Source organism: Populus nigra, chromosome 2 (genome assembly GCF_951802175.1).
Source record: "Populus nigra chromosome 2, ddPopNigr1.1, whole genome shotgun sequence".
NCBI classification, from domain to species: Eukaryota; Viridiplantae; Streptophyta; class Magnoliopsida; order Malpighiales; family Salicaceae; genus Populus; species Populus nigra.
Genome location: NC_084853.1, coordinates 36,569,233 through 36,584,890, shown reverse-complemented (window position 1 = coordinate 36,584,890; position 15,658 = coordinate 36,569,233). Strand labels below are relative to the sequence as shown.

Sequence of the window (15,658 nt, the reverse complement as noted above, 5' to 3'; positions counted from 1 at the left end):
CAAGCGTGCACGCTAGGGCTCGAACCCAGGTGACAAAGACAAGGAAACCTTGCCACTGCCGCTGGGCTACAAACACTGGTGCTAACAGTATATATTATATATTTTGTTACTAAGGAGCTAGCATTGCAGAAACCAAGAAAAAAGATATACCGAACCAACAAAAAGTTATTTATCACAGTGTTTTAATTGCAGTTTTCAAAAATTTTTTATTTTAAATTAATATTATTTTAATATAAAAATATTAATATTAAAAATAAATTTTTTTAAAAAATATCATTTTAATATAGGCACCGGAGGCCGATGTTTACTTCCCAGTTAAGTATCATACCCTGGCACTTTGATCCAGATGCAATGGGCTGCTGACTGTGAAAGGCATCAATAAAACCTACATGTACATTTTGTTTTTTTATGGAAAATCAGAAAAAATGAAGTGTCATTGGGCTACTAAAAAGGCTCTACAATCTTCTATCCAATCCAATGCTAGTAGTGATGGCTAAATATTTTGTTCAATTTGTATATATTCGTTTAGGGTTTCCACCCACAGCTTTAGTGTCATATCATTGTGAATTCCCCTTTAATTTGGAAGCGATTAGCGAGCATGAACAATGCAGGGATCGAGGGACGAGATTGCCTAATATCCATGTGTTTGGAGCAGAATTGACAAAATAAAAAAGATTCAGTCCTTGATGATAATTTGATCACATTTTAGGGACTAGATTGATGTTTCTTCTAAGAAAATTGTAATAAAAGGTAGAAACCATTAAGCCCTACAACTCCAAGCCACACTACAACATACATTTTGCTCCCTCCCTTTCTTCTCCTCCCTCCTTTCTTCTCCTCCTTCCTCTCCCTTTCACCTCTTTCGATCAATTAAAAAAAAAAAAAAAATTCCTGATCAAAACCCAAAATCACAGTCCAACCAACCCCACCTCTCAATCATATAAACCCTAACAAGCTCTCGTAGCTTCCTCCCATTTACTCATATAAAAACTAAATACACTCAATATCTATTATTTTAATAAAAATAGCCCATACTTGATTGTTTTTTTGACATATATATTTATATTTATAAGAAGGAGAGGGAGTTGGTGTTGGTGAGAGTGAAGATGAGCGGTGGTGGGGTTAGGGTTTCAATCCCGAGCAACGCGAGGAAGACGATCCAGAACATCAAGGAGATCGCAGGCAATCACAGTGACGAGGAGATTTATGCAATGCTCAAGGAGTGCTCTATGGATCCCAATGAAACCGCTCAAAAACTTCTCTCTCAAGGTCTCTGCTCCTCGTCCTTTTCATTTTGCCTTGTGGGGTTTCTTGTTCTCAAGCTCATTGCCTTAGACCGTGTGGATTCTTCTGGTTTTGATGTGATCCGTCGTTAAAGACTTGATTTTTTTTTTTAGGTTTTGAATTCGGTCTGTGAGAAATAGGGGGTTTTCTTAATTTTCTTTTGTGGGGTGTTTTTACTGTATTTTGTTTTCAACTTTTCGTGAACTTGTGGGGCTAATAAGTTAGATTTTGCTATAGTTTTTTTTTGGCGACTTCTTTTTGTTCCTGGAAGGAAAGCTTTGTCCTTGGCTTTCATGTTTGAATTTGTGGAAATGAAATCATTGCTTATATTTTCAAAGTGTTAACGAAAAGAATTAGATGCACCTTTTTTAGTGAGTTTTGAAGTCGATAATTGGGGTCCTATGAATGGGGTTTTGGCTCCTACCATACTGTGATTTTTACATCTTGCAAGTTGTTTTCAATTGCTCACTAACTCTATTTCTTATTGTTCAAGAAGCTGAGGATGAATCGTGACACTGAAATTGTCTCTCTGTAATTTTTTATTCCCTTTACAACTGAGACTACAAGCATGTCTATCGTTTTGCAGATCCATTTCACGAAGTCAAAAGGAAGCGTGACAGGAAAAAAGAGGTAACTTCATTTGTTTCTCCAAACTCTTACCTGTCACTGGCTTCCTTTCCTGCTAAATGATTGCAAGCAAATCTGTTGCAATTATTTTCACTTTTATAAGACTGGTATGATAATGTTGTTCGGGATGCAATATTGCTTAACATGACATATTTTTTAATGGAGTTTTATCCAATTACTGAATTGAGATAATGCCTGTCTGCTTCAGGGACATTAAGAGTTCATAATTTTTTGGTGCCTCTATGTAACTTGGTTTCTGTATTTGAACATCTATAAACATATTCTTTGCTGGTGCAATTGGATATGAGAAAGCTGTGCAATTTTAAGAAAAACTTTGAAGGCGGGACAATGCTATACAATTTCCGTAGGATAATAGCAGGGGTTTCTGAGAACTAATTGACAAGGGAAAGGGGATTGATGAAGGTGCTACAGGTTAATGATGAACAGATGATATCGAGGCATTAAAGACTCAAGTGGCAGGGGTTTTGGGCTTAGACAAATGTGGCGGAAAAGAAGTCACTTATTTTTGTTTGATTATGTTGGCCTTTTCATCACGTGGTTACATGAAAGCGCATTTAGGAAAGATGTAATCATGTTTTTGTGTTTCATATACAAATTCTGAGCTCTAATAGCATTCTACTTCTTTAAAGCAGAATGCGCACTACAGAGAGTCTGGAGATTCTCGATGGAGGTCTGGTTCACAGGGGCGGGTGAGTAGAGGCAGTCGCACGATCTTCTCACCTCGTCGCACAGCACATGGTAAACAACTGTTTTTAAACACAGCTTATTGAAGATTAAAGTTGCTGGATTGCTCCCTTCTTTTTAAAATATGTGGTTATGCTTCTGTATTTTCATGTCTTATTTTGTTGGCTGTCATCTTTATAAATACTGCATAGGCATGCAAACAGTATATCCATATAAATAACTTTATACTAAGAGTTTTACGGATACCATTTCATTGATAGTCTCGAATCCCTTTTCCCTTCACTATTTTGGATGCATGATTTGTAATACTGGATTAGATACTTGCTATAGTTATGACAGATAGTTTGTTTTACGAGTAAAGTGTATTATACCTGCAAAGCTGATTGTTGGCTGCGATCCTTGGTTAGATACTGGTGGTGGAAGGAACTCTGCTGCTGGAAGGGACAATGGAATCAGCCATGCTGCAGAGAAGGGCACTGGCTCTTCTTTGTCAGCCTCAGAAGAGAAAAGCAAAGAAACTACTGCATCAGCAAGGTGACTTTGATTTTTAAATCTCACTTTTTCAAGATATGGTTTAACAGAGGTTATTGTATGAGCAGTAATTACATTAATTATCAATTGCAGCTTGTCTGCAGTTGTGGCCAATGGTCCAACTGGTGTAGTTTCTGGAAACTCTAGTGCAACCCATGCCTCAAATTTACCTACAGGAAGCGATCAACATGAAGTGGCTTCGTCACCTATTGGTGTTAATAATGTGGGAAAGGAAGTGCCCTGCATTGATGTTGATAATACCCCAACTATTGCATTTGGAACTGGGGACACATGCAAGGAGTCCGTGCCAAGCTCTAGTAACTCCTCCATGTCTGTGACTCCGGCATCCTCATCAGCAGTCTGCTTATCATTGTCAGATCCTGTACTGATACCTTCTAATGAATTGCATCCTCCTGGTACTGTGGGTGCAATTAAACGTGAAGTGGGGATTCATCGAACTGCAGGTGAATCAAATGCAGTTATTCCTTCAGAGAAATCAGGTCAGGACTTGTGATAATTTGATTATATTTTGTGCACTTTTAGCTTTGTTGTGATGGTTTGTAAATTAACTGATGACAGCTTCCGAGATTGGCCTTCCATTTATGCAAGGGAAGCTGCCAAGCAAAAACCAAGGAGTTGGGAAGAACCAGCTCAGCGAGTCTTCCCAGCCTTCATCTGCATCAATCCAGGGTGGCTCTTCTGGCAGCCGGCCTTCCTCTAACTACAGTAGCAGGTCACAACAAATTGGCCCACAAAAAGGTACACATTTGTACTGGGTTTTGCAATAACTTTTGTTACATTCCTGTTCTGACATTGTTAAGTTTTGTACTAGTGTGACATTAAATCTTCTGTCGATGTTAAGGTTGAAGCATCAGGTTTGTTCTGGACCTGCTTACATGTGCTTCGTTTGAGCTTTTTTGAAGGCATAATGTTGAGAATATTTTTTTCTAGTACAAGTTTGTTGATTTTAAGGTGAACTGTGTAAGGGATACTACTGCAATCCTGTCAAATATACTTCACAAATAGGCTTCCCCATATTTTGTTATTCTACCGCTCCTTCCTGGTTTATTTCCTTTTACTTGATTGATTGCTAGATCAGGCACATGCCCTTTTCTTTCAATCTGAATTCTCAACTGAAAATCAAAATCAATAATGTCAGCATTCAAGGTCATGTCTTTTTAGTTTGGCATGTAGCATTGCCAAACAGTTCTGCATAGTGTTCTTTTTGTGGTTACTTTCTATAAAAAATAGGAGCCTTCTTTGACTTGGTGAGAACATGCTGTTGGATACCATAACGTGAGGCAGCTGAACTTCAGAAACAGAGAGGGACACACGAGATTTTCCATGCATCCACTCTTCTGTTTATTTTTTACACATTTATTGGTAATAGCCTACTGACTTACTTGGGTACTTAATAATTAATGGTCCCTCTGTCTTCAACAGTTGGCTCTAATAAAGAGTGGAAACCAAAGTCCACAAACCCTAATGTAGCACAGGAGTCTGGAACAGTGGGTTTATCTGCCATCTCTAATATTCCACTTGAAGCCAGTGGCCATTCACAGCCCTCATCAGGTGTCTTTGATTCAGAAGAAGCAACTGCTAAACTGCAGAAGAAGCTGGAGGAGTTGCATATTCCCCAGCGTCAAAATGTTATCATTCCTCACCATATCCATGTTCCTGAATCTGAGAGAACAAAATTGAGTTTTGGAAGTTTTGATGCTAGTTTTGGGGTGCCATCATGCCATGCTAGCCCCCCCGAGAGTGATAAGAGTTCCACACCTGTGTCTGAAACTTCTCAGGTTATTGAAGAATCTGTGGAGGAACAAGCTCAAAGGTTTGTGCCAAATAGTGTTTTTGGTTTAGTTTGAATGTCATCATGAGTATATCCTGGTCCCCTAGGTTATGGATTTTCTTTGCGCCTTTCCTTTTTGTTTCTGTCATGTCTAAGAGGTAGATTATAAACTGGAATGTTATTTTGGCTGTTGAGGTCCGTTCTCCTCCATTTTCTTGCTTTATATATATATATATATATATATATATATTTGAGAAGAAAGGTGGGCAAATAGTGTAGGCATATATGATGAAATAAAACCAGGAAATCTATTTTTAGCTTTTCAATGAAGTAATTGACTGAACAGTTGACAAATCATTCTAGGAAAGAAGTATATCCTTGACTCGTTCAGCTAGAGTGAGTTTGTTACCTTTAAAGTGATTATAATAATAACATCAATGATAAACAGATTAATGTATATTAAGTGGTGCTTTGTATCAAAATATTTATTTACTGTATTTAGTTATTAAATTGATATGTAGCCATCCAATTTACCACCTAATATTTTTTGGTAGCCAGTCTTATGAGTTCCTGTGCTTTTAAAGAAAAGGTTCTTCCCCTGTATTTAGGGAGTTTTTTTTTTACAAAGAACACAAGTTTGATTTTTCACTTGTTTGTATTTTTTCTATGGTTTATTGAGTATGCTGCATGCAAATTCAGCTGTTACTTTCATAGTAGTTCCTTCTCTCCCTCCCTCCCTCCCTCCCTCCCTCATCTTATTATATTCTTGGATCCAGCAAACAAAATACACTGTTGACTGCTGAGGAGGGAAATTATCCTGATCATCCACAGTCGCCTTCACATGTCCCTGGAAAATTATCAGCTGAGGGTGATGTTTCATCCAATGCAGTGCCTGATTATGAGTCCAAACAGGAGGCTGCATTGTTGTCTGGAGGCCATCAATACTCGGTGGTTCATACTTCTCCAAGCTACAGTTTTGGATTTGTTCCTCCAATGTTAGGTAGTCAGATTGCACCATTTGAGAACTCAGAATCTCAAGCACGTGATGTTTCTCGCCTTCCCAGCTTTGTGGTAAGCCTCCAAAACTTTGTTCATTATGATATGTACACTGAATTGTGAATATTTTGCTTACTTCATGGGTGCAAGTGTTGATGTCTGGTAATGATTAGATGAACATTTTGCTTCACTCATATAGTTGTAATTAAGTATTTCTGGTTATTCCAAACTTGGAGGTTATGTTAAGATGATGGTGATTCCATGTACAAGTTTCTGAATTAGTTTTTGAGATATTGTCTGGATAATTATTTTGGCTTTAACATGCTGGTGGTTATTTGATTGTCTAGGTCCAGCAACCATTTGACCCTACAAGTTATTACGCCCAATTTTATCGTTCAAGTGCTGATAGTGATGGTCACGTTTCTCCCTTTCCTGCACCTGGAGTTGCATCCAAGTACAATGGAAATGTTGCAGTATTGCCTCCTCATACTTCTCAGTCTCCCCAGGAGGTTTCAATAGATAAAATCCTCTCTTTAATTATGCTTCTAAGCAAAACCTTTTGAGTTTTTGTTGATTGTGTTCTTCTCTGAGAAATAGAACCTTTTTTGTTTTAATTTTCCTCTTCGCTGGTTAAATGCTTTAAAATTTTCTGGGGCATGGTTTGGGTATACCCTAAACATATCCCGTGTTATCTGCTACCAGTTATTACCGTGTACAATGCAATAGCCTGTTACTGTTTCACCGCACAGTTTGCCCCCAAATTGCACAAATATGGTGTAGTTATTTTGTTGTCGGGTCATGTTAACTTCATTCGGGCTGTGTTTATTTTGTAGTCCTCAAGCTAAAGGTCAACTTGCTTTTTCTTTACCCTTTTGCTTAGTATTTTGAAGTAAGTGGCAAGGATCTGTTAATCTTATTTAGTAGGACTCCTCTTACATGTTACAGAAACTGTCATAAGTTATTCTAAGCTTTTGTATAGGGCATGTTTTTGGCTCAGTAAAATTCTGTTATTGCCAATTTATAGTGTGCTGGTCTTTGACATCAGATATCTATTATTTTTTTTAATCACGTCAACATGCTGTCTGTTTTGGGTGGTCAAATCAGGTAATACATCCCATTTGGATGATCTTTATTAATGACCTTGTGGCCTGGTACCACATCTAAAGTCAAGTTATTGTCTTAGCGAGCTGCTGCCCTGTATTATTGATCTTGAGATTTGGGGAAGAGTCAGGGATTTCAAGGGGCAATATTGTATAAGGATGGCCATTCTGGCTGCCCAGGGCAATCACTGTGTGATGTACTATTTCATTCTGAATGATGCTTTCACTGGCTCCTACATAATCCACCTCGGTGCATTATTGAAAATTATGGCGGCACCAATAGTTAGTAGAGTGATGACAATTATGGCGGCACTAATAGTTAGTAGAGTGATGACGGGGAAGAATTTCTAGGTACTTTGACACCCATGCATTTCTAGAACTGATCTTTATGAGAAGTGGAATGACATAGCATGACCAAAACAATGATAGCAATTGCAGGTCATTTCTGTTGAAGGCACCACACCTAGCCACTGGTTGTGATATGTAGTAATTGTGCACTGTGTTTCCTAATGTTAGCTAGCAGTTTGTTGAATCATCTTTTGTACATCTACAAGTAAGGCTGGTTCTTTATGAGTGATTACATTCATTCACGGATAAGACATTTTGCAACAAGTGTAAGGTGATTTTATGAGCTTCTAGTGCTGTGGATCTATTTATATGGAGTGCCTGATTCTGTCTGTTTGATGAGAACACAAGCGTGCTTGTAGATATTTTCATACGTTTCTGAATTCTAATGATGCACATCTCTATTTGCAGGGTGGGAATTCTTTAGTTCTTTCCACTGCTGGTCCTACTCCTCTGGTGACCCAAGCACCTGGGCTCTTGCAAACTCAGCAACCTGTCCCTGTCTTCCGTCCACCGACTGGGTTGCACATATCCCATTTCCCCCCGAACTACATCCCATATGCCCCCTACTTCTCCCCTTATTATGTCCCTCCTCCAAGCATCCACCAATTCTTAAGCAATGGTGCATTCCCACAGCAACCTCAAGCTGGCAGTGTGTATCCTGCACCAGCATCTGCAGCAGCCACAGGGGTCAAATATTCACTGCCACAATACAAACCTGGAACTAACACAGTAAATGCAAATCACATTGGAATGCCAAGTGGTTATGGACCATATGGCTCCTCTCCTACAGGTTATAATCCCAATTCTGCGGTGACGGGGGGAAACACAACCACAAATGAGGATCTTGGTGCATCTCAGTTCAAGGAAAATAATGTCTACATTACCGGGCAGCAGGTAGGTTAATAATTGCCATGTCTATAGTCTACTATGATTAATTCTTAATGTTCTATATTCTTAACCTCTCGACTGTAGAATTTGTGGTGTTCATGCAAACATGGTGGCAGCACCGAGGGCTGTGGTGTCAATTTTATTGTTAATTTTGATAATCAGTAGTCTCATTCTTGAATCAATAGTATTATTGAATTATTGAGCAGACTAGTTGTGCAATTACAATATGGATTAGGATTCTTTCATCCTCCTGCTAGGACTGTTGGTGTTTATGAGAAACAGAGATGGTGGTGGTGATAGTGATTGTGGAAGCTGTTTCTTCTGAATGAGTGTTTGTTTTTGGTTGTAGGAGTGGGTGAATGTGGTGATTAATCAACATGATGCTTGCATTTTAATCTTGTATATGTCTGTACATTTGTCCTTTAGCTGGTTTGCTTGAATCTGCACATGCTACTGCCATTCTCTCCATATTTTTTCTTCTTTTGTTTTTGGTGTCTTCGTTTCAATTCGAATGCAGTAGTTTGAGGCCATAATAATGCACAGCATAATGATTTGGACTGCATGGGATCAGTGAAATGCTGAGTATGACCTTTTCTTTTTCTTTTGTTCTTTATTTTTTATAAACAAATGATGATATTTCATTGATATTAATGTACCAAACCCCACTATATAAAGCAACTTGGCAAAGAAAATCAGTGAACTTAAGATTAACAGCTGAATAAACTAAGCAGAATGACAAATTCTGGTGAATGCAGAGCATCTTGGATTCAGAAAAGCCCTCTGCAGAATGACAAATTCTGCCAATGCACTCTTATCTGGCCAGATTGGTTGCTTTGATTCTTTTGGCTCAGCATATAGAAGTTTAGGTGCTTTGTTTAGATCAATCTTGCTTCTCGCTATCTTGAAAGATGTTGATGCTTCTTGTTCTTACCAGAGTACCTTTTGAAGATGCTTGTGAGGGCATATGGGTAATGTTGGTCTTGTGAATACTTGTAGGTCCTAGAATGTGTGTTCAGGGTTTCCAAACCTGTATTCCCTAACCTTTATAGCATAAAGTCTTTTGTTTGATTGTTTTTGCAATAAAATGATATTTTGTTCTCAAGACTGATGTATTTGCTTCTGCAGAGTAGTGAGGGTTCGGCTGTGTGGATTGCTGCTCCTGGCCGAGACATATCTGGCTTGCCAGCAAGTTCCTTCTACAACCTTCCTCAAGGTCAGCATGTGACTTCTGCACCAACTCAGGCTGCCCATGGCACCTATACCAATATCTATCACCCTGGGCAACCAGTGACCGCAGCAGCTGTTCACCCACTCCTGCAACAGTCTCAGGCCATGGGTGGAGCTGTTGATATGGTAGGACCTGCAGCCAATGTTTACCAGCAGCCCCAGCATCAACAGATCAACTGGCCTAGCAACTACTGAAACATGGATAAAACAATTCTTTTTGTATACGAGGGAATCAAGTCCAATCTTGGGATATTTTTTGGGAACTCCAACAAGTTTGGATGGAGGTCAGCAGCAAGATGATACAACGTTGGCTGGATTTGAGAGTGTAAATCTTAAAAAAAAGGGGACTGGAAATCTGCCAATAGTATCATCTAATTGCTTAGATTGAGAGCATAAAAGGTGCAGTTCGCATGTAACTGATATTGACCATTTTAAGTTAGTGGAGGTAGGCATGTGCAGGTCTGTACTTTTCTTGTTGCAGCCATGTGGTTTTACCATTTTTACTTGTCATAGTTTCAAGTCTTTTTCTCTCCCCGTTTTATTTTGAAGTCGTTGAACTTTTTTTTAGGGTTTTACTGTTGAGTGGTGAGAATCCTTTTCAATTCTTTCTTATGTCGAGGTTATTTTAGAGCTCTGGAAAGGTAAGACAGGCTGGTGGAGAATCGTTCCAAGTCCCTTTTTTTTTTCCTCGTCGACCGTCCGCTGTCTTATATGTAAAGTGATTTTTGATAACAAGAAGAAGGATGTATTGAACTGTTGTAATTCGTATAAGAAAAAAAATAACAACATTCTATTGTTTCAATTGATCCCATGCATCTTGAACTGCCATTTTCATGAGGAAGTTCCATGGCAAGAATATTATACTTGACCTGGAGAAACTGTTTTCAATGTTAAAGCAGCACCATCGCTCGTATCTAGTAGAGTGGGGGTTTGTACAAGATCTTTTTATGCTTGGTCGAAAGGTGGTGCGTCCATCTTTTGCTGAACTGTGCTCAACCAGAAAAAAGTTGCCACGGTCAGTCGACGAAAGTGGCTGAGTTTCCCGGCCATTATTTTCTTCCTTTTCTGGTTCATGGAAAGACTCGAACTTCAGTTCTTACCACCTGAGCTATAATAACCACCAGGCTCTTCCAATATGCGTTTGCCATTTGATTGAATAATGACTTGGAAATCAACAGATCTGTTTGGTATGAAATGTCTAACGTAGAGCCCAGTTTAGACTTGGTCAGGCAACCATGTGCTTGTGGTAAGGATGCTGGCCTCTGGGGAATTCAGAATTTAGCTATTGAACCATGCGTGGATGAGTTAAATATCATCATCTTGATCAACAACGATCCTGATGTTTTTGGTCTTGGTGTTTCTCTGGTCCAAGTGAAGCACTCGGTGATGGTTTTCAGAGCGATCGGTGACTGCCGGATAAGAGACAGGTCAACAAAAGCTAAGAGTACAAATAACATGGCCTCCCTCGGACTCACCTTTGTATCCTTGCATTGGTGTTATCCACTCGAATTTCTTATCCTTTGCCTCTTGAGCCCATCGGATGTTCCAAGGCAATTATACCATAAAAGGAGAGTGCAGTTTCATTGTTACTCAACTTCTTATTCCCAGCTGAAGCTTTGCCAACATGCTTGGCAGGTTATGCCAAGTCCATAAACTCTCACCTTTCGCACGCGGTGACCACGCTAAGCCAGCAAATCCTGCAGCAGCCCGACAGCCGGAGATTGCTTCCTCTGCCATGAAGATTATCCATGCTGGTGGGAGAATAGAATGCTATTACATGGCAACACCTGCTGCCAGGATCTTGGAGAAATATCCTTCTCATTATTTAGCTAAACCAGAGGTTTTCAGGAGGCCATGGGATTCAGTGGTCCGGCGAGAGAAAATCCTGATTCCAGGACGGAAGTTTTTACTTGTTCCTTGTCATACCGTGAAGAAGCTGCGACGAAAGATCAGACAATCAAGAAAAGAATTATCATCAGTTTCTTCTGCTTCACGAGCTTCAAATGATACCTCAGTTGACATGGTCTCACGTCAAAATATCGATGTTCCAAGCAGTTCATTCTTCTCACAGAGTGATATTAGTGTTTCAAGGGGCACGAAAAGATCCTGCAGAAGTGCTTTAAGGAAGGAAACCGGTTTTAAAAAGCATTCACATGCTTTGATGTCAAGCACAAGGCAGCAGATTATTGCACAAATTCAGAGAAGAAAGGTATTAAGGTGGAGGACAGTTCCTTAAAGAGCTCGAGCAATGTTTCTCAATCTCATGGACGAAAGAGGCGACCTCGAAATTCTGCTGCATGGCAACCATCACTTACCGTGATCAGCGAAAGCTAAGCCGAATGATTGAATAATTAATAATGATGATATTCGATCTCCACTGAAACATCTCACACTAATCCTCACAAACTCCCTCCTCTAATTAATTTCAGAAATACTACAAATTATTCAGTGTAATTGTAAACTCTGAAACAATATCACAATTCACAATGATCATCTTCTATATATGTGTATGCCCGTATTTGTTCATGGTGGAAGTCATTTGTGGTTCAATTTTTTCCGGTCTGCCACCTTACCAAGTTGCTCATCAGCTCACAGCAATTCTACCAATATCCCCTCTTCCATGCATCTCCGCACAAAAACCAACAATTTACATATCTAATAGCAGTCATTAAACACCACAATGACTTAGATCCCATTGGTCGGCACACCACACTTTTTCAAAAATAAAAAAAAATGATATATTTTTTTTCAAGTATATTTTTTTGATCGTTTTGATGTACTAATATTAAAAATAAATTTTAAAAAATAAAAAATATTATTTTAATATATTTTTAAGCGAAAAATATTTTGAAAAACAACTATTATCACAATACCAAATATTACATCCGAAGCTATTAGATTTAGACAAGACAAGCTCGATGGAAAACCAAGACGCCACAAGGGTGGCTAGGAAATCGAGGAAAGCGATATTTTTATTCTAAAATCTATTTTCAACTATTTTTTATGCTCTGAAGACCTAAACAAATATATTTATGGGCTCAAATCAATAATAATAATAAAAAATCAAACATCAATCCAGATTCAAAAAATCAAACATCAACTCAAATCTATTTACTTAGGCAAGATAAAAGGAAAACAAAACCCGAGCGGAGCTCCTCTCATCGAATGGAACTAGTTGACACTAACATCGATGTTTTTAAGGATGAAATCAGTGCAAATTGATGAAATCGGTGCAAACTGATGATTTTCTCTCGTCAATAGAAATCTAGTGATTTTCTCTTTTCTCTCTCAAACCAAGAACTAAAAATTGAGAGAAAAAAAGTTTTGGACCGAAATGAGACTCTAAAAACCAAAGGGGACTGTAATAGAAGAAAAGTAAAAATAGGGGGGCAAAAGGAACTTTATCATGCTAGTTTTAGATTTTTCACGTCAATTTGCCACGTTTTACATTCTGGTCCTATATTTTTTAATTATTTTTTTCTAAAACAAATCATAAGAAATTAGTTACTAATTTGATAATAGAAGAAATTGCAATTGGAAGAGAAAATTGAGAAAAAAAAATTGTGGATTTTTGTTCCTTCTCCTCAAATCTTTTAGTTTTTGTTATAATAACTATCACACGCTATATTATGAATTGGATGAAAAAAAATTTAAATGTAAAAACAAATGTCCAAACCATGAGAAACTCTTTGATAATGTCATTAAACCCAATTCAACAGGTCAATCTTGAAACATCTTAACTTGACTTAGGCTTCCAATCAAATTGTCTAGGAGGTGCCCTAAAGTAGTTCAATCGACTTGGCGGGTTTAAAGACAATTCAGATAATTAATAAAATTATGGTTTGACTTAAAAAAAAAATAATCAAGATGATATTGGTTTTTTTAAAACATTGAAACAATAACATATTAGATTAATCTGAGTTAATTAACCTATTAAACCCGCAACCTGAATCATAGACTCTAATGAGTTTAATAACTTTGTTTTTTTTGTGAAACCATTTTTTATTTAATTATATGATAAAAAAATAAACACTTAAAAAATCAAGCATTAACCCAATGCTAGAGCATTTGTTTGAAATTACAGTAACCTTACTAAAAAGAAACCGAAATAAATGATGAAACTCAATTCTTTACATGCTTTTTTAAATTGAGAAACAAAAAGATAATATTTATGTTTTATAAAATAAATTCAGAAATATATAAACTAATAAATAAAAAAGAGTTGTTAATACTAATTAAATATTAAATTTGAAAATTAATCTTTATATTAAAAATAAAAGATAGATGCACATGTAAGTTTTTTACACCTACTATTCTTTTTATTTTTAATGTTTTTATTCATTTTATATTACCGGTTAATTGTTATCGCTAATAACAAATAATTTTATTTGTATAAAATCTTTATGCAAATACAACTAATTCGTGTAAAATACAAGAGGAGATCAATTCAAGACAAATTAAACTAATCTCTTTGAAATATCAAGAAACTAAAAACAATATAAAAAAATCAAACAATATTAAAGAGAGAGAGAGAGAGATAATGCATGCTTGATATTATTTAGAATAGAAGAATGATGACAAAGCACACAGAAGACTCTGCTAAGAGAAACGAGCAAGGTTGTCAAAAAGAGGTCATACATACATGTATGGTAGGCTTTTTGAACGTGAAATTGAGAGGCAGCGGAGCTGTAAAAGCAGAAGGCGAAGAGCAATCTATTCGAAGCTGGAGTTCCACAGCAAGAATTGTAAGGCGATTCACATGGAAACTGCTGGAAACGAAACCAAAAGCTCAGGCTACTCTTCTAGACCCTGCTATGAACCAAAACACAGAGAGAAGCTGACTCCATTGAAATCCACAGCAAGAATTGTAAGGCGATTCACATGGAAACTGCTGGAAACGAAACCAAAAGCTCAGGCTACTCTTCTAGACCCTGCTATGAACCAAAACACAGAGAGAAGCTGACTCCATTGAAATCCACAGCAAGAATTGTAAGGCGATTCACATGGAAACTGCTGGAAACGAAACCAAAAGCTCAGGCTACTCTTCTAGACCCTGCTATGAACCAAAACACAGAGAGAAGTAAGGCGATTCACATGAAGCTGACTCCATTGAAATCCACAGCCTGTACTGCATCTGAAGGCAAGGGAAAAAAATAAATGTAATCATAGCGTAGAAAGAAGAACAACCCACAAGACTGCATAAGAATTGAATTGCCGATGTAATTATATAAATATTACGTTATTATGTGATTTTTTTTAATTTTTATAATATTATTGAATAATATTAAACACTAGCTTTTTAAATAAAACACAACTAAAAAAAATAATTTTTTTTTATTAGATCCCGTCCCATCAAAATAATAAAAACATTCTTCACTGTGTCCACATAATAGAGAGTAAAGACTCACTCTCCACTCCACTATTATTTTTGTAAAAATAAATAGTGTAGAGTGAATTAATTCACTCTTCACTGCTTACTTTTACAAAAGTAAACAATAGACTATATGGAGGTAGAAAGAAGCAGTGTGAAACCTAATATTTTCTTATTAATCAAATACTTATTTTATGTGATTTGCTTTAAAAATAGAAGTAACCACGTAAATAAACACCCTTTAAAATTTGTTTTCAATAGCATATATTAAAATAATATTATTTAAAAAACAATATTTTTAATATTAATATATCAAAATATTTAAAAACACAGAAAAACAGTTGGATCACTACACCAAGACCTGGTAAGGAAAAAGTTCAGAAGCAACACGTGATAAATATGGGCCGAAACAGTTCAATAGCAGTAACAGTTTATAACTGTCATAACTTGAGGAAGAAAAGGGCACGCGATGGAAGTTTTAATTGGTTAGAACTTAGAACTACTAGTTGTTAGTTATTTAGTTGTAACAATTAGTAAATTTCATCGTATATAAGCCATTGTCTAGAAAATTGAAAATCAAACAATCAATTATTGCAGTCAATCTACTATGTTCTCTCTCTCAAATTCTTGTATTTTTTCTTTGATTTCTTCAATATAATCTGTTTGTCAAGGAAGGTCTTTGACAAATAGGTATCATAGCAACTTTCCATGGCCATAAAAAGGCTGACACTACTCAACAAACATCAATAATAGAAAATAAAAGAATTAAAGCAGTCAGTCACGAAAACT

The 15,658-nt window shown here is 37.1% G+C and overlaps 1 protein-coding gene across 1 annotated transcript; it reads left to right on the top strand.

The window, feature by feature from the left end:
• The first annotated feature begins 765 nt into the window (after positions 1 to 765).
• On the top strand, positions 766 to 10,300 carry LOC133681515 (GBF-interacting protein 1-like). The gene is made up of 11 exons (XM_062104565.1): positions 766 to 1,269; positions 1,871 to 1,914; positions 2,565 to 2,670; positions 3,024 to 3,150; positions 3,241 to 3,647; positions 3,727 to 3,906; positions 4,591 to 4,981; positions 5,716 to 6,010; positions 6,283 to 6,444; positions 7,792 to 8,277; positions 9,397 to 10,300. Exons 1-11 carry the CDS (start codon positions 1,107 to 1,109, stop codon positions 9,691 to 9,693), a joined length of 2,658 nt encoding a protein of 885 aa, XP_061960549.1. The 5' UTR covers positions 766 to 1,106; the 3' UTR covers positions 9,694 to 10,300.
• Positions 10,301 to 15,658: the final 5,358 nt, after the last annotated feature.